Source organism: Opisthocomus hoazin, chromosome 15 (genome assembly GCF_030867145.1).
Source record: "Opisthocomus hoazin isolate bOpiHoa1 chromosome 15, bOpiHoa1.hap1, whole genome shotgun sequence".
Lineage (NCBI taxonomy): Eukaryota > Metazoa > Chordata > Aves > Opisthocomiformes > Opisthocomidae > Opisthocomus > Opisthocomus hoazin.
Genome location: NC_134428.1, coordinates 17,686,352 through 17,705,349, shown reverse-complemented (window position 1 = coordinate 17,705,349; position 18,998 = coordinate 17,686,352). Strand labels below are relative to the sequence as shown.

General features: G+C 41.7%; 1 protein-coding gene across 3 annotated transcripts; it reads left to right on the top strand.

Moving 5' to 3' along the window:
• Positions 1-12: 12 nt before the first annotated feature.
• Positions 13-18,933, top strand: USP42 (ubiquitin specific peptidase 42). Of its 3 annotated transcripts, none has more exons than XM_075436741.1 (18): positions 13-184; positions 3,052-3,289; positions 4,042-4,242; positions 5,441-5,551; positions 5,712-5,814; positions 5,982-6,049; positions 6,212-6,282; positions 6,822-6,904; positions 9,072-9,183; positions 9,569-9,709; positions 9,903-10,003; positions 10,459-10,597; positions 11,263-11,916; positions 12,313-12,401; positions 13,031-14,509; positions 15,018-15,304; positions 15,889-15,965; positions 17,535-18,933. In XM_075436741.1, exons 2-18 carry the CDS (start codon positions 3,061-3,063, stop codon positions 17,574-17,576), a joined length of 3,987 nt encoding a protein of 1,328 aa, XP_075292856.1. In that variant the 5' UTR covers positions 13-184; positions 3,052-3,060; the 3' UTR covers positions 17,577-18,933. The 3 variants fall into 3 exon arrangements, with proteins under 3 accessions (XP_075292856.1, XP_075292854.1, XP_075292855.1); XM_075436739.1 differs by having other exon boundaries at positions 11,263-11,925; XM_075436740.1 differs by lacking the exon at positions 13-184 and adding an exon at positions 791-875 and having other exon boundaries at positions 11,263-11,925.
• The last annotated feature ends 65 nt before the right edge of the window (positions 18,934-18,998 follow it).

Sequence of the window (18,998 nt, the reverse complement as noted above, 5' to 3'; positions counted from 1 at the left end):
CGCCTCCTCCTCTCCTCCCCCCGCCCGCTCTGCCCGGCCGGCGCCGGGCCCCGGATGCAAGAGGCCGGCGGAGGGACGTCATTGTTCCCCGACGGGCTGTAAGAGTAGGCGGAGCGGGCCGGGCTGAGGCGGGGGCTGCGGCGAGGGGGACCCGGCAGCGCCGAGTCAAGCGGGGCCGAGTCAGGTAATGGGGCTGAGGGAAGAGAGCCGGGCCTGGCGGCGGCCTGGCACAGCCCGCCAGCGCCGCGTGCGCCTCCCTGCCTGGAAATCAATGGGCTGAGGGGAGGGGCCGGCCCGGGAAAGGGAAGGGAAAGCGACGGCGGGAGCAGCCGGCTCAGCCCAGCCCAGCCCGCAGGGGCGCCGGCCGGGTACTCGGCCGCTGCCCTCCTGGCTGGCAGGCGGGCGGGCAGCCGGAGGGGGTGGGACCCCTGGGCGGGGCGGGGCGCCGTCCCCAGCACGCGGCGGCGGGACCCAGCCCCGCCGCCTCCCCCTGGGCCGGCGGGACCGGCCCCCTCCCGGCGCGGCAGCTCCCGGCGCGATGCCTCCGCTCCGCGCCCGCCGCCTGCCTCCTCCTCCTGCCGCTGCTCCCCCGCGTCCCGGCGCCGGCGGGAGGGCGGCCGGCCGGCCGGCCGGGATGCCCTGGCCCCGCGTCTCGCCGCCTCGTTCCCTTCCCGGGCCTGCCGCCTCGCGCTCCCGGGGCCCGGCTGCGATTCGTCGTCCCTTCCCGCGCGCCCCACCCCGCCCCCCGCCGCGCGTTCCGGCTGCCCCCACCCCCCCGCCGACGCGTTGCCATGGGCACAGAGTCGCCGTTGGCCGATGCCGGCTGCGGTCTTGCCTCCGGACGCTGTGTGAGATACGGGCGCCGACCCGGAAAGGTACGGACAGGGCGGGCGCCGGGGCGGTACGGCTCGGCCCGGCACACTGCGGGGACTGCCCCCAGCTGGGCGGGGGGCCGCGGGGCCGCCCAGCGGGGCCGCTGCGGCCGGCGAGCTGGAGGGAGGAGGGCGAGCGGGGGGGGGCTGCTGCGGAGCCGCTTCCCGGGGCCCCTCGGCTGAGGCGTCGGGGTCAGCGCTGTTTTGCGTGCAGTGGGGCTCTGGCCCGGCGGCGGGAGCAGCCCGTTATCCCGGGGGAGCCGGAGCCCCTCGGCAGGGCGCGGGGGGTGCCCGGCGCGGTGCTTCAGGCGCGGGGGGTGCCCGGCGCGGTGCTTCAGGCGCAGGGCAGGGAGGGGGGGGTGCCCGGCGCGGTGCTTCAGGCACGGGGCGGGGGGGGGGGAGGTGCCCGGCGCGGTGCTTCAGGCACGGGCCGGGGGGGAGTGCCCGGCGCGGTGCTTCAGGCGCAGGGCAGGGAGGGGGGTGCCCGGCGCGGTGCTTCAGGCGCAGGGCAGGGAGGGGGGTGCCCGGCGCGGTGCTTCAGGCGCAGGGCAGGGGGGGTGCCCGGAGCGGTGCTTCAGGGGCAGGGGGGGCCGTGTCCGGCGCGGTGCTTCAGGGGCAGCGCCGGTTGCCGGGGGGCCGGCGGACGCGTGCGGTGTGATTCAGCTGGGGCGTTGTGACGTGCTGCATGGCACAAAGCCGGTTCGGAGCCTGGCAGCGGGAGCCGAGGTGGGCACCGGGGCGGTCTCCAGTCCTACCGGCAGCCAGGAGCCCGCGGAGCGGTCTGCGCCTAGCTGGCTTACAGCTGAGGGAGAAGCGGCCGTTGCCTTCGCCTGTCCTGCCTGGGTTATTTTTCAAAGTGAGTGGAACCCGCGCGGCGCGCGCGCGTGCGCGCACGCCGAGGGCGCTGCCGCAGCTCCGTTATTTTGTGTTTTTTTTTCTTTGCGGTGTTGGAGTTTGTAGAGATGCGAGCGTGCCTGCTCCTCGCACCTGTGCTGGAGTTGCTGTCAGTTGGTCCCAGTTTCCATCTCGGCATGTTTGCGGGCGGCCGTTGGTTTCGGCTCGGATTTTAAAAAAATAAAAGTTCGGTTTGTAGCGAGGCGAGTGCGTGGTCACAGCCCCTGGATGGGACCCCGGGTGGGGGTTTATTGCCTGCAAAGCAGAGACCAGATAGAAATATTGAGATTCAAGTCATAACTGATGTGCTTTGGGATGAGACTGCTGAAAAAAGAATCTAAACGATGCTGATGCAGAACTCCGAATAAGAGGAAAGTGACCGTTTCCTCTGATTTACTTTTCAATATCGTACTGGGAAAAGTCTATTACAACGTCTGCACGGGGAAATAACGCTCAGCAGAAGCGACAGTAGGGATTTATGTTCAGCAGTGGCACAAAACCGGAATCTGTACATGCATTGGGCAACAGAAGAGGAAAAAATATTGGTGTTTATAGTTACTGTACTGCTTTGTCAAAGACGTGTTATGTCCAAATTAAGAATTATATTGACATACTTTGAAAAAGTGGTGGATCTGATTTGTTCTTCCTAGCGCTGAGATTTGCTGTTGTATAGTGCTTGATAGTTGATCGTGTAATTATTCAGCGGCTTACTATGCACACACAATTATACGTATTTGAAGAGGGACCATCTTGAAACCTAATGAGCATTTTGAAAAGGACTTAATATCAGTTATTGCTTTTGTCCTTGAGAGCTGAGTGTTTGTTTTGCTGTCTTTTACGTTCAGCATTTCCTTTTTATGGCTTACATTCCTCTGTTGTTTTGCCAGGGAAAAATGTACAACTTTACATAACTAGAACTGAAAAAGATGCTTTTTGGTTCAACTTTTTGCTTGATAGGAAGAGTTGCAAAGAGTTTTTTTTTTTTAAAAAAAGTCTTCATAACTGTTATGGATTAAAATCCTGTGAAAGTGTAAGAAATATCATCAGCCACCAGCTCTGTGGAAGTTAAAAGTAATATTGGTACAGTTTTGATGGAAAATTCTGCTTTGTGTGTTTAGTTTTTGGTTGAGTTTGTTTTTTGGTTTTTTTTTTAATCATTCTCATCAGCTATTTAGTTGTTCAAGTTATTTCTTTGAGACTAAGTTACAGGATTTCTCCTGTTCTTTTCTTTCTTGATTGCTTCTTGTTGTTCTTCTATCAACCAGAACTTTTGCTTCTGTTACAGATATGAAAAATGACTATAGTCAATAAGTCGAAATCCAAGAAACCTAAGAAACCATCACCCAAGCAGTCTGGTACATCCAAGAAACCCTGTACTAAAAAAATGACATCACGCACTGCGAATATCAGGCGGGTACCGCCTGCAGACAACCCAAAAAAAGTTGCTGCCATTGAAGGACCAGGAGGTGCTATTTTTTGTAGAACAGCTGAAAAACCTAAGCGGTTTGGCCAGAGAGATCTGAGTAAGTGTGTCTTTCGTCTTCCCCCCTTTTCTTAAAAAGAAAACTAAAGTAGAAAGTGTTCTTATTTGTTACACTGCTATAAAATGGGACTACAATGAATAAAGACTTCAGCGGTGGACCTCGATTTTGTGAATCCCCTATGGCAACTGAAGTGACTGGTGTTGCAAAACTTAGTTTTGACCTATTTACAATCAATTTTGGGGAGCTTTTTATAATACACAGACTTATCCAGGTCTTTTCTGTTGTGCAGAGAAAAGAACATTTTACCATTGCTATTCATGGCTTTCATTATTCACAAGTCTTTGAGTGATAACACTGCTCAGGAAGAAATCTGTAATCTATAGGGTTGCCTTCTGTGCTAGTTACTTTCTTATTTTTCTGTCTTGGTTCTTATGTTTATTACCATATAATTACAAGTGTAGGTTTGTGGTTTAAGTTACAATAAGGCAAAAAAAAAAAAAGAATTAATAATCATATTGAAGAATGTAGATGGAAAGAAACCTGGCAAAAGTTACTAAAATCAGAGTGGTAGTTTGTCTTGCATTAGAAGAATTAAAACAGATGAATAAACTATTGTCCAAAACAGTGTCTTGACCAGCAAATTTGAGTGGCAGCGTTAAAGCTGTGCATTTATGTTTTTGTGTTTTGGAGTATAGCTGGTTCGTCTGGGTGGTCCTGCAGAATGCTACTTTTTAAATATCCTTTTTAAAACTAAACCAATACATCTCTTTTCAAATATAATTTCCTTGCAGTTGTTAATGACGGAATTGCACCACCTCAGCGGATTCTCTTCCCACCAGAAAAGATCTGTTTGGATTGGAAACCGACACAAAATGTTGGCGTCGGGCTTCAAAATCTTGGCAACACGTGTTTCCTGAATTCCACCTTGCAATGCTTGACATACACACCTCCACTTGCAAACTATATGTTATCCCTGGAGCATACACGGTCATGTGAGTACTTTCTAACATTATTATAAATCTATTGGACAGCTCTGAAGGTGAGAGAATAACACTGATTCTGTGAAGAAAACTCTTAGTTGTCCTATTTTATCTGTAGAAGCTGGCTTTGAACCTTATATTAACAGGAGGCTCGGAATAGCTTATGAAGGGCATTTGTTCATTTAATGCACCATGGTAAAACTTCAAAAAAAGATTATTTCTTGCTTCATGTGAATAATGAAGTGCATCATAAAGTAAGGCATTTGATGAACATTTGGCATTTGGGTTTCCTGCTGGTAGAAAGGTGATAAAATTTAGGATGTTGGCGTCGTAGATTCTGAGTCTTCACAGCCTAGATACTGCAAGGCACTAATATTGCTCTAAATGAGATGTTCACTGTTGACTCATTAAAAAAACCGAACCACCGCAGAAAGCACTACGAGCTGGTCTCTTAGGAATTCAAACAGAAATTGTGTGGGACTGTATTAAAATTTAGACTGATTTAATTCTAAATACATTTTGTATTTTTTTAAACCCTTGAATTTGTGTTCTTTTGAATTTCATTTTTATATTTGATTTCTTTGAAGCCTAGGAGCCTCTTTTCATATCCATATGTGTGTGTTTTTACAAAGGCACCTGTATGCTTTCTAGTCTGGTATCTTAATATTTATTCCTAGAAATTTAACTGTGTTTTCTTACCATACATAAAAATTATTTCAGTGAAGAATCCTGTTGAAAAAGGAGGGCAGAAATACTTACACATACATGACTTTAATCTTTCCTTTCTCCCACAGGACTCTTAGCTCTGTGTCATGTAGCTCACCTAACAGCAGCGTGCTGAAAATAACACACATTCTCTCTTAGTGCTGTATCATCAATGTCAATATTGTTTTCTCATACATTCTGCAGTCCATGGGGTTCACGCTCCCATCAGCATGCAAAAAAAAAAAAATGACATTGTAGTAGTTACTTAGATTTCTCGTCAGAAAATGCACTTTAATGCAGTAAATAAATAATCGACATTTTTATTCTGTGTAGTTCTGCATAATAAAATGTGGCAAAACTGTTGGGATATTGACACCGTAGGAGACAAGAATGTAGCATAGAGAGTGGACATTACACTGTAACTTAAAGATTATTGGTTTTTTAGCTTTTTGTGTAGCAATACATGTTTGACTAGACTGGGATGCTTTCTTCTTACACTCTTCAGGTCGTGTGGAAGGATTTTGTATGATGTGTACCATGGAGACACATGTTAACCAGGTCCTCTGTTTTGCTCATAGTGCCGTCAAGCCTACATCTGTGATCAATTGCCTTAAAAGTAAGCAATTTCAGATTATTTTGGTTTTGGATATTTTTAAATTTTTCAAATAATTATTTGATGCATATAAACAATTTTGATACTTTAAAGAGATATTTTAGAAATGCAAGCTTTCTTTAATTTTATATCAGATAAATGTAATAACCTTCTTATTTATTAGGAATAGGAAAACATTTCCGTTTTGGGAGTCAAGAGGATGCACATGAGTTCTTGTGCTTCACCGTTGATGCGTTGCAGAAAGCTTGCCTAAATGGAAGCACAAAGTAAGCATAAAAAAATTAACTTTTAAATTGTCTCCAGCCCCTCTTACTCCTCTATTTACTATCATAAATTAAAATCTATGTCCTTCATTTTCATAAGAAGAAAAACTGTTTGAAGAGTTGACTCTGTGCCTTCTACCTTCTGAGGTCTGATTATAATTTATTTCCAGATTGGACAGATCCTCTCAAGCGACCACTCTTATTTATCAAATCTTTGGAGGATACCTAAGATCCCGAGGTACTTTTGACAAATCTTACTGCCCTTCGAACTGGTCTGTGTCTTTTTGTCCGTCTATAGTAAAAGAGTTTGTAGTTTGACTAAAGTAAGATGTATTAATAATTTAAATTTGCACAGTTAGTCTCCTTCACATATTGTTAAGCATTTGTATTTTGATTCCAGTGAAATGCTTGAGCTGCAAAGCTGTCTCAGATACATATGAGCCATTTCTTGATATTACATTGGATATAAAGGTAAGTTGTTTTGTGTATATGGGTTGAGATGTGCGAGTACTTGTAGAGCTTTCTAAAATGAACTCATTTTACTTAAAAATAAACACTGTTAAAACAAAAGAGGTTGGTGGTGGATGGGAGTGGATTGAACCTTGTTATTTTGTGGAGGCCATGTAAATGGTCTCCATATTTGCTTTGGATTTAAGCTGGAAAAGTAATAATTGTATCTACACAAACAATGATACTATCATACTTCTCGATTATTCTACTTCAGTATACACCTATTGTTAGACTAGTGGGTTTGATTGTTGTCATTACTGATGCCAAAGCATCACACAAGTTCTGTCTGTGGTATTGCAAAATTTATTTATTTTGAAGTAGAATAATTTTCAAATTAGGTGAATGCTCAGCGTACTCTGTTTCTGCCTTCTTCACAGTGTTTGCTGGTTCACAGTAGGTCACTTAAGTATGAACTAGCAAGATTCTCTTGTAAACTACTCATACGTGTTTGAAATTTTGCATTTCCAGTGACTTAGTGCTCTACTTTCTTACTCATCCAGGCAGTTACATCTGTTACCAGAGCCCTCGAACAATTTGTAAAACCAGAACAGCTCGATGGTGAAAATAGCTACAAGTGTAGCAAGTAAGATTATTACTAATTACATCTTAAGACAAGATAAGTGTTTAACATATTGCATGACTTGGAGCAGAAGTTATCTTTTAACTTTGTTTAAAAATAAGATGAGACACAGTTCTCTTGTTCTTTAGTTCTGTTTATACAACTAATACACTGAAATCATTCAAAGCTTGAAAAAGAATGCATTTGTCTCTAACAGAGTAGTTTTCATGTTTCTGTTTGAAGGTTTGGAAATACATTATAAGAACTGTGGCCATTAGCTCACCTTAGACTTTTATTCCTAGTATTGTCTACACTGGGGCTTGTCAGCCTTCCTAAGTGTGAAGTTGCACGCTGAAGTATTCACATGGCCAGAAGTTAAAAGGCATGGCCGAGAAGTAGTGGTGAGCTGAAGCACAGAGCTATGGACAATGGTTTGGGGTGGGAGGCAACATCAGCTTCCTGAAGGTCCTGGTGCTCCCTGTGGAACAAAGGGAGATTGGGTCTCAGTGAATGTGAACAGACTCAGTGACAGTTAACATTAGCAGCCTCTGCTGGCTCTCTGAACAATGTCGTGCGCAGTCGTTGAATTGTAAAACCTGTGGACTGCTGTTGTCTGAAATGAGCAACCCTAAACCTAACCTATGCTTCGTGAAAGCATATGGAGTTAAGATGTCCTATGTGCTGATCAAGATGTAAAATGTTTCTACATGTCTAAGAGCACTGAACATTTGTATTAAGGTATTTCGGCAAAAGAAATTGTTATTCAAACACAAACTCAGAAAAGCAATGACTGCCAGGCTCGGTTCTGTAACGTCCCTGTCTGGTCCTTCTAAATGAAAAACGCAATACCTGTGTTTTGTTGTTGTGAAACTATGAGTTCATTAGTACATTTGAATGCAGATGTTGAACAAAGAGCGTCCAGTAGGCTATTACAAGAATTTTATCCCAGGTTCATTTTATTCTGTGGATCCTAGCAAGCAACTTGTAACGTATGAAGAATTCTTGTAGGTTGCAGATTATGGGTGAGGAAGAGTAAGATAACTGTAATAAGCACCTCACATCTGGATTGCATGATTAATGTGGGGTGTGATCAGTTTAGTCACACACGAATCCAGAAGTTTCAGTCTTTTTGTGAGTTTAAAAAGAAAGGTTTAGCATATGTACAGTATCTTTTCCATTGCTGATGAACTACTCTCTTACTTTTAAGTTTTTCCTAATTGAAGTTTTGCTTTTCTACCATGAATTTTTCTAACAAAGATTACTGCCTCAGAACTTTTTTTTTCTTTTTTTGCTTATTCTTTGTGGGGTTTTTTTTGCTTATATGCGTTCTCCTATCAGTTTTATCAGTTTGGAATTCTCTGCCTCGTATTTGACATCAGGATTTGAAACGAGACTCTTTAATTCTTTCAGTTTGTTAACTATCAACAGTATTTTTCTTGATGATGTAAACTGACATAACGCAGTCTTTCTCTGTGCTAGTGGCTGAATTTCGTGGCTTACTCTGCATGTCCTAGCTGTGAGTGCGCAGTCCAACAAATTTACAATTAACAATTGTGTTCGAAGGACTGCTGATGGTTTCCGTGTCTTTCCAGGCAACCTCAGTACATGAAGACTTGTTACTGTCCAGTGTCTCCCTCCTGCAGAAGGGACTATTTCCTTCCGTTGTGTTTTTTTACGTTGATATATGATCCGTTTTGGAAATTATTTGCAGTTTCTAGTCCTGAGGATCAAGACTCTCGTGTTCGACTTTAAATATTTGTGTTCCTCCAGGAAGCTGGAAGAATGTATCCATGCCATGTGTTCAAAATAGCCACTTTGGTAACAGGAAATGATACCTTGCCTTACATGGTGGTGATGAGAGAGATTCCAGGTCCTTCTTCGTGCTGAGTTGTTGGGAATCCTTATCTTTGTTATGCCAAAAAGACCCATGTTCAGACATTTGTTTGGCTATCAAAAGATAATGTTCTAACTCCTTTAATCTTTGTTCTGTAGAGCTGTCTTCTTATCTCCTGCTATCTTCTCTCTATTAACTAACCTGAAATACAGTGTATGGATTTATGAAAAGAAAAAACATATTATGCAAGTAAATATCATTCACATAGCGTAAGCATGTGTGAGAGATGAAAACTTGCTTGATTTTGGGGGGTGAAAAGAATATGCTGCTAAACGTTTGTGTGTGCTTGCTTTTAAGGTGCAAAAATATGGTCCCTGCATCGAAGAGGTACACGATACATCGTTCATCTAATGTCCTTACAATATCGCTGAAAAGATTTGCAAATTTTACAGGTGGAAAGATCAACAAGGTATATTTACAGCTGTAATGCAGCTTTATCTTCTTGGAATGAGAGATTTCCCAAAGATGAATACTCATTGAAAAGTTGTTAACGTTTGCAGGCAATAACCATAAGAAAAATCGATATAACACCTATGGCTGCTTCTTTCTTTTTTAATAATGATAAAGTTCCTGTGTGACCGTAAGAATATATCCTATTCTTAAAGAGCTAATTCTGTAGAAAATGGTTCTCTGCAACTTAAGTTATTAAATGTTGTTAATGAGAATAGGTGTTTTTAAAAGAATCAAAAGTATATTCCTATAATTCTAGTCTGTGTTTTTTAGAAAGTGGTTTTCTCAGGCTATTCCATGAAGTATTTCAGGTTAATTTTTGAATCTTGTTGGTCTGTCTTTAGGATGTAAAATATCCTGAATATCTCAACCTTCGGGCTTATATGTCTCAGTCAACGGGAGAACCACTGATCTATGCGTTATATGCCGTGCTTGTACACAGTGGCTTCAGCTGCAATGCTGGGCATTATCTTTGCTTTATAAAGGTAGGTATCAGCTTGATTTCTAGCAGGGTAAAATCTGTGCTGACAAATAAATTCAAATGTTACTGACAACCACTGGTTTTAGGGCAAAAGGTTGCATTATGTGTTTTGTTTGGTGTGTTCTGTTGTGTTCCATCTGCGATGTCATTTGGAAAACATGCAATTCATCTAAAGATGTTGTTGTCTTTATTTTCAGGCTGGAAATGGACTTTGGTATAGGATGAATGACGCCACGGTAGAGCTTTCCGATATTGAAACAGTGCTTAATCAGCAAGCCTACGTACTTTTTTACATCAGGTAATAACAAATACTAAATGTGTTCAGAATGTATTTGCTTTCCTGTTACTGATATTTTTCTTCTTTTCAAGTGTCTTTCTGTCCTAGGAAAAGATTACTGTTAGTATAATTCAGTTGTGTCCAACCTGAAATTCCCTGTGTTATTTATTGTCATTCATTGCTTGGCCTTAAGCCACTGCACTTGTGTACATTTTTATGTATCTGCTCTCTGTAGCTGGCTAACTTAGGAAAGTGGAGAAAATAGGGCCATGGATGGTGTAAGGATGAGTTATTGCTCTGAAAATGATAGTCATTGTAGGAAGACCATTAGATAATTTTCAGCTTGTCATCTTGGTTAAGTCTTCCGTGTATATCTTCTGTGTCATTATAAACTGTTCTTGTAAAATCGTAGCATGGGGTTTAATCCCAGAATAGGCTGAAAGAAAAACTTTTAAGATCACTGCTCTCTTCCCCAGGCGCTATGATTTGACTCTTGCGGAGCGTGCGTTTTACCTACCAGCGCCATCTTACCCTGGCTCATTCCTTGGTCAGCAAGGGACTAACAACAAGCAGTCTGGGTGCATGAGCCCACGGCTTCCTCCGTTTACGATTAAGGTAATTTGAGGGGGGAAGATAATGGCACCAAATTGATAGTGGGTTTTGGGTTTGGTGTGGGGGTTTTTTGTTGTTTGTTAGCATCTGAGTGTTATTTTTCCCTCCCACACTGCAGCTTTCTTCACAGCCCTTGTTCTACAGCCAGAATTATTCAAACAGTGGCTAATTCCTAAATTGTGTGGCCATACTACTTCACTATATACTTACAACTCAGCACTGAGAACTATGCTCTTGAGACAATTTAAGCAGTCCATTGATGCTTAAACAATTTTAAAAAAGTAAAGATTTCCCCCCCCCATCAGTGTCACTTTAGCTGAGACAGTGAAAACAAGTTGTCTTTTTCCTGAGTACCAGAACAATTATTCCAGTATTTTCAGGGAATGTTTAAAGGGGAAAATAAATATATTTAGGAATAGCTTTAGTCAATGTTAAGTTGTTTGGGTGGGTTTCAAAAGCGATGCTCATTTGATATCAATGTGCAGTAAACCAAAAGCAGAAATTAAACGCACTTGTTGGACTTAACACCCCCTCCCTTCAAATAAACATTTTTCTTAGGTGTTGAGGCAATTTGTAGAAATACTTAGTAGGAGAATTTCATGTTTTAAAACTTCAAATGCTGTGTGTTTGCACATATCTATCTTGCAATCTCTTCTTTTTAAATACAGAATTCAAGTCACTTGAATGGCAACGGGCCACTAAAAGAGGAGCCAGGTACCGTTGATATCACCCTAAAAAGGCCGTCGTCAGCTCCACCAACAGCTTGCATTCAAAACTGGGCGATAACAAGGCCTTCTATAACGGATCCGTCGAAGACACACAAAATCACCATCAGTATTCACAACAAACAGCGCGCGTGCCAGACTGTGTCACAGACAGATTGTCTCACCAGTGCTGTGGAGGATGAAGATACAAGCAAGCCTGGCCCTTCATCCACCGTTACAAATAGTTCTGCAGCGGAGTCTACCTCAAATACATCTACAGTGTCAGCTGCTATGAACCTTTCCAAACAGGACATTCCTAGTGTTCCTTTTGTTGAGCCCGTAGTGAATGGTCATCCCAAACTTGGCTCAGATAATGCAGTCCTTGGTGGTGCAGAATCTTCACGGAAAGCTGAAGAGTCGCAGGGCTTGCTCAGAAGGAATCGCACCGTAGCGTCTACTAGCAGGGTTGTGATGGGAACAGTGGTCCACACATTGCAGAATTCCAATTTGTCACATCAGAATGCTGAAGAGGAAAGAACCCAGTTGCCAGAAAATGAACTGCTAAGTGATGCTATTAGTTTTGATGAACTGTTAGAAGAAAATGAACTGCTTGAAACAGTGAGTTATGTTAGTTCCATCTAGAATTTCTGACCTATGATGTATTCCTTATTCAGGAGCATTGTAATGTTCCGAATTCACTTGAAGTACCAAGAAAACACACCAGCACAAATCTCATGATAGCACTTTGTGCTATTATCCTATTAGAATATGCAGAGCTGAGCTGACTTATGAGAACATGTCAACTTAAGAGAAGTTCAGCTGAAATACTGTTTCATAAGTTTCCTACATGTATTTAAGGCAGGAGGAGTGGGGCAATATATAAAATGGGAATAGCGCATGTAACTCAAAGTGATCTTGTTTAATTAACATCTAATGTAGAAATTTTGCTAACAGTGGTTTTCTGCTAAAGATAGTATTTTTTTCTGTCTGTTCACTTCTACATTTTAATTGTAGCTGCCTGGACTTTTGTCACCACATCCACCAGAAATAAACTTCGAATCTGTCACGTACAGCCAGGTCAACCACTTGTCAGAGGAAATAAGGTAAAATGATTCTCACTCCAATTAAAATGAGATTTCATACAAGGTTATCATTGGTTTACCTGTCTACTATTTAGTAAAACACTGAAATCAGTACAGAGAATTCCACACTGTACATTTAGCATTGCAAACATCAGGACTGAGCGTATATTATTCTGATATTAAATACAGGTGGATGCCTCTTAGAAAACTTTTGTTTCATCATAAAATATTTTTCCATTGTCTGGGATACTTTTTCTATTCCTCTTTCCCCTTTTTTCCATCCTAGGATGTGTAAATGTAATTCCCACCATCTTCTCTCCGATTTGGGAGAGAGGGAAATCCGTATGTTGACGTCTTTCTAGTTGGGCGGAGAGCAAATACAGTGGTTTTGGCTATTGATGTGATTCAGAGCAGCAAGTGGAGGGAGACAGATGTGCTGGGTGTGGTTTTTTTAATGCAATACTTGCAGAATCAAGAGAAAAAAAAACTTCTCTGGGAGCTGAGCAAAGTGTAAGAATAGGTTTCTAAAGGAAATGTCTTTTGGAGTTTTCCAGTAGCCACCAATTTTTTTTCTTAAGGGGATTTTACTCCTAACATTCATCTTTTAGACGGACTTTTAAAAGTGAAAAATGTGGTTTTATTTTGTGCAGTGTCCCTGGACCCCAGAAATGTTCAGACGATGACAGTCTTATAGAAAGTGTCATAATGAACGCATTGCTTGCCTACGAAGAGGCCAGAAAGGTTCCTTGCAACTTCAGCAGTGAAGTTGAGAAATTTTTTGTTCAATCAGATTTTGGAAACCTCTCTGCCAAAGAAAAATTTTCCGAAATCATTATAACAAATGCTGACAGTGTGCATCCCCAAATCAACGGGCAGCATAAGATAGGTAAAAAATCCTTGGATACTGAAAATGGATTCTTGGGGCAATGCGAATCTGAAGATGATAAAGGCAAAGACGAAAAAAGATCAAAAGAACCCAAACTGATTTCAAAAGAAAATCTGTTGTACAACAAAGACTCTGCTGAGACCAGAGAGAAATTAGAACAAACTTCACCCGTGAAGTCTGACACTGACAGTTCTAAAAACCTTGTGTCTCCAGATCTCACAGATAAATGCCAAGATGGAAAGGGCATTTTGAACAACTACATTCATGTTCCACCTGTTAACGAGTCCTCTATTACAAAGCTGGATAAAGTTTTAGAAAGCCAGTTTTCTAGGCAAAAAGAAGGTCTGGGTAATAGAAAATCCGAAGAAGACAGACATAGGAAAAAATATAAGGAAAAAACATATGACTATAAAAAACCTGAGAAAGACCACTACCGAAAAAAGAGGGAGAATTCAGACAGTGAAGAGAAGGAAAAGCAAAATAGGAGCAAAACAGAAGATCATTCCAACAAGAGTCAGTGCTTTCGCACTGGGGAAACAAATGAGCAAAATCGTCCGAGGCAGGAATATCGCAGTGTTAGCAAGTACCAATATTTTCAGAACGAAAGAACCGTTCCAAATAATGGCAAGACCTCGGGAAAATATTATCACTATCAATCAAGGAGCAGAGAGAGAATGGAGCTGGAGAGAAAGAAGTATAATGATTCCAAAGGAGAGAGAATATGGATCCGGGAGAGGTATTATTCAGAAGAAATACGGAGGCGGGAAAAATGTCGCTACTACTATGATTATTATTCATCCCATGGATCAAGAGAGAGGAAGTCCTCTTACTGTGATAAAGACCTTGACAAGTTGGGTATGCCTTACAATAATAGGTCGTCCTATAAGGATTATCGTTCTAGAAGCAGAAGGTCTCAGAACTCACTGGCTAGAGAGGAAGATGGACATCAACTCGGCAGCCACCGAGCGAGCATACCTCACTGTGCAGCACTGCAGCACCAGGCTGACAAATCCTCTCGCAAAAGGCACGCGCTGCCACCTGCGATGGCTCATTCCCATTTGGAGGACTCTTCCCAGGAGAGTGGAAAAGTAAGCCGCAGCAAGAGGAAACATACCCATGCAGAAGGAAGTGAAAACGAAACGGAAATGAAACGTCGCAAGATGGACAACGAAGGAATGAAAAAAGATAAGAAGGTGAAAAAGAAAAAGAGATCTAAAGAGAAACATCGGGAAAAGGATTACAAGTAAGCAAGAATTCCAGCATAATGAGCAATTTTTTTCTAATTCTTTCCTGGGTGTTTCTCATGCCTGCCTTTTTTTTTTTTTTGCTTGTTTCTAAGTTATTTATATAGCATAATCTGGCTGGGGATCGTGTCATTAGGTTGGCTGAGTGAAGATAGGAAAGACATTGCTGAATTGAGTTAGAACACCAGGTCTGGACCACATAGTTAGAATCACATCTGCACGCTTCATTAGGTTACAACCATTTTTGTCCCCCCCCTTTTTTTTTTTTTAAATTCCACATATTCCCCAACTAGCCACTGTTAATGATTTGCGTACAAACCAGGACCTGTTGTCCTGCAATCTGAGGGCTTAAGTTTGCTGCATCTAAAGTAAGTTACATGTGCAGAAATTACCACAAAATAGCTGACGGGCTGCTAGTCATCACCTGTGGTAAAATAAAGTAATGTTTCATGTATGCATCAAGTGCCATATCTGGTTTTCTATTTTTAACTTGCATGTGTCCTTCAGACTCTGCGATTTGGATTTTGCTGCACTAGCCTTTCATAGTGACAATCCAAAACATAAGAAAAAGAAGAAAAAGAAGAAACATGAAAGGAAATTGAAAGGGTCCCTAGAACGTTTAGAACTTCACCTCCAGAAGAAGACACGGGAGAAGGAATCCTACGCTGCGGGAGACTATTTATGTGACCAGGACAGAAACCAGGGCAGCAAACAACTCTACAAGGAAGGGATGCCTTCTGGTGCAGGTGATAGCAAGAACCACAGCTCTGTCACAGCCAAAGAGTGTGTTAAAGGTGAGGGGCCACGGGATGCTTGCAGGACTCCTTTTTTATTCACATAGACACCTTTATTTGAAACAATCCTTAAATGCTTGTGGGGTGAAATCTCTGCTTTATATCACGGCTTCCACACAGTCTGCATTAATATTAAAAAAAGAAAAGTTGATAGGTGCTTTTTCTTTTCCCTGTTTTGAAATGACTGCTAGGACAGAAAGTCTGAAATAAAACTGCAAAGGGATTGAAGGGCAAGTAATTTTAATTTGATCTGATGGTTAAGTGGCAAACAAGTGGGAGAGATGCAAGATGCCTTATTAAATTCAGTCCAGCTGGCTAGGAAAAAAACCTTGTGCAGCTTTATCTTGAAAAAGAATCGAGTAGGTAGACAGGAGGTTCAGCAGTCAGGATGGAAGATGATGACATGAGACTTCAGGCTAGTAATACTGTAGTGAAACACCGTCTTCCTAAAAAAGACTGCCAGAGTAATTGATTTAAATAAAATAACAGGTTCAGCTATTTCATAACATAGAAAGAGTGCTGACTGCTTATTTAGAGTAACACAAGTTGGTGATAATACTGAAATATTGTTGTTTCGGATGTAGACCTGCTTTCTGCTGAACACACTGAATTCACACTTGTTAAACCTCCAGAGAACACTGCGCAATGGAAAAGCTGGAGAGTAAGTTAAATTCCTGCTATTGTTTTATTTACTTGTGGTTTTTTTTCTGTTAGTATAGCTTTAAAAATACAGAGAAGTGGGCTGATGAAACAGCTGTTTCCCAGTTTTTAATATTAAAAAAAGTCATTTGGGTGCTTCTTACAAAAAAACTAAAGTGCCTGACTGAATTTATACTGAACTCTCTGTTGTTGCTTGCCATAGTCCTGACTTGGGCTCTCAGTAGATACTACGGTTTAAACTAATTAGTTCTAGAATTATGCAACGAAGAAGATTGCACACTGTGACAAATTAGACATCTAAAATTGGACAATATTTCCTATGAAATTTTTCAGGAGAGAAGTGTTTATTATAAAAATTTATTATAAAAATGCCCATTATCTGACATAAAGCCTGTCCCACTTCCTCAGATATTTTAATAAACAAACAACCCCACCCAACCATCTAGTTTACCATTATAGATAACTGAAGTAATCCCTGAAGAGGACAGCTCACTACCCAAAAGAAAATTTTATCTTTAAATTTTCTACATTTTATACTTACCTGCAGTTTAAGAATGGGGTTAATAGTCAGTGAGAGTCCTGTTTGTTTGTTCACACATTATTCTTGTCAGATCTAATATATTTATCTCTTTAACGGGGAAGATTTAAGAAGGACGGAATTGAGGCCTTTCAAATGCTATTGTAAAAATAGACTTTTTTACAGTACTAATGTCAAAATAATCCTTATTGCACCAAAAGTGTCTGTGGTTTAGCTGATAAACAAGGCTGCGCACAGAGGACGCCCCATCTGCCGCAGCACTCCTTTGGCTCTAGTGAATCTGCCAGCAGATGGCAAGCTCGGTTTTTTCGAAACCAGTCAAAAGCAGAGTAAGGAAGTAAATGCCTTGCATCCCGTTACACAGGCCAGGGGCGTTACAGCTGCTGGGCTGCATAGGTGAAAGAGGTGTTCGTTGATAAACCCGACAACAGGACCCCACTTTGATGCACTGCTTGCAACACAAGTGGGATCTGAGGGCTATGAAAAGCAATTTTTTTAAGTCTTGCGAACTTTAGTATTTCATCAAGTCCATGGATGTTAGTTAGCTTCATCTTGTGAAAGGTCAGCGATGGTCTGAACGATGGAATGGAATCTCAAAAAAAGCCACTTGGGCAGTGTGTTTTTAGAGAGTATTGAACCTCCCAAACGAGCCAGGAACAACTGAGCGGGAGCTGCTAGGCTGCGCCTTTTCACCGGGACTCATGTTACTTTGAATAAATTAGTAAGGATGAAAAGGGCTAGTGATAACTTGCAATTTAAGAAAAAAACACATAGGATGGGAGAAGGAGCGGCTTTAAAGCAGTTAATTTCCTACATTCCTACATGTTCTGTCCAGCAAGCTTCTGAAGGCTTCTGGTTTTGTGGGTAAGATTAGGTCAGCTTGACCACAAGATTGTTAGTAAAACAAGGATGCTGTCTAGGCAAAACTTCAACTAAATTTAACTTACTTAAAGTCTACTATTTGCTGTTAAAGCCGCTAGCTTTGTCCTAAGACTGTACAGTTCACCAACACTGCTTCCTTTTGTCTTTCAGGTGCGGAGCTTACTGATGGAAGCCTTCAATACACTAAACTAAACCTACCATCAAACCCGACCCTAGACTTGACCGACACTGACCATCAAACCCGACCCTAGACATTACCAATACCTTCAAAACCTATATTTTAGTATTAATTACCATCAAGACAAAATCCAGTCATAAGTGGTGCTTAATATTTCTGTACAGAATTTTACCACGAAAGAACTTTTTTTTAGGTTTTGAGACTTTCTTTTTTAAAAAGTACTTCTAATCCAAAAGGGTGGAAACTTTTTACAACTGCTGAACATTGTAAATTACCACACAACCATCTCACTGGTGTGAGATAATGCCCTGGAATAGACCATCTCAAATGCTGCTTAATAACAGACTCAGGTTGACTTCATGTTATTCATGTAATGTTACTCCAAGTTAGACATCTGGTGCAAGAGCGACCAGGAATTATAAAAATTGCAACTGACAGTCTGTATATTTAATTTAAAGACTTATTTAAAACTTCACACGCTCTCAAATAAGTAGAGTTTCACAAGAGCTGCATCTCTTTTCTGTGACATCTGACACTAGAAACTAATTTACTTCACATCTGAGTTATATTCAAGATCTGAAGAACATCATCTGGTTTTCAACATTGTGAAACGAATATGCAGTTCTGAATGTATCTCTGAAGACTATTTGTATACTCTTTTACATTTTCTTAATATACTGTCACTTGTCTTAAGTCTCAGTTGTCTGTTTTGTCTCTCTAAAGTGTCTAGTTACAGACAAATTCATACTGTGATTTTTATTTTTATTATTAAATGCTATCAAACTGTGATGCACTTATTATTCACTGGTCCTGCATCAGGAGATGAGTGGGGAACCTGTATTAAATACAGTTCATCTGAATAATCTGTCTGGTTTATACAAGCTGTGTTGTTCAGAGATGTCTAAAATTTGATCTTTGTTTTTTTAAAGATAAAAAGCACTTGCCCCACTGTAAATATATAGCATGTAAAATTTATATAGTATATAAATACAGCAAAGTTAAAATGGATTTTTACTTGAGTTATTTAACATGCAATATGTCATGTGAATTGACAGCTTTCAGAGTGTGTTTGATACTCAAGAAATCAGATCTTCCTTTCAGTGGTAGGTGAGAAGATGCTGTCGGTGTGACCTACAGAAGATAAGTAACTTGGGACTTCAGCTGCCTAGACAAGAATGCAGAAGGCTTTCTCCTTTGACGTTAAAAGCTTCCAAAACCAGGCAACAGGTTGGAAGCTCAGCAGTAACTTTTTACTGTGTGTGACACTAAAAAAAAAACCAAAGGAGCAAGGTTAATGTTTTACTAATACTTAAAGTAATATTTTGGTACATGGAGAACACCATAAAGCCAAACCATAAGTGTACCCTGCATAATGTTCCTATGGCAACAGTTATGTGAAGTTACATAAAGTAACATGACAAAGAAACCACATACCT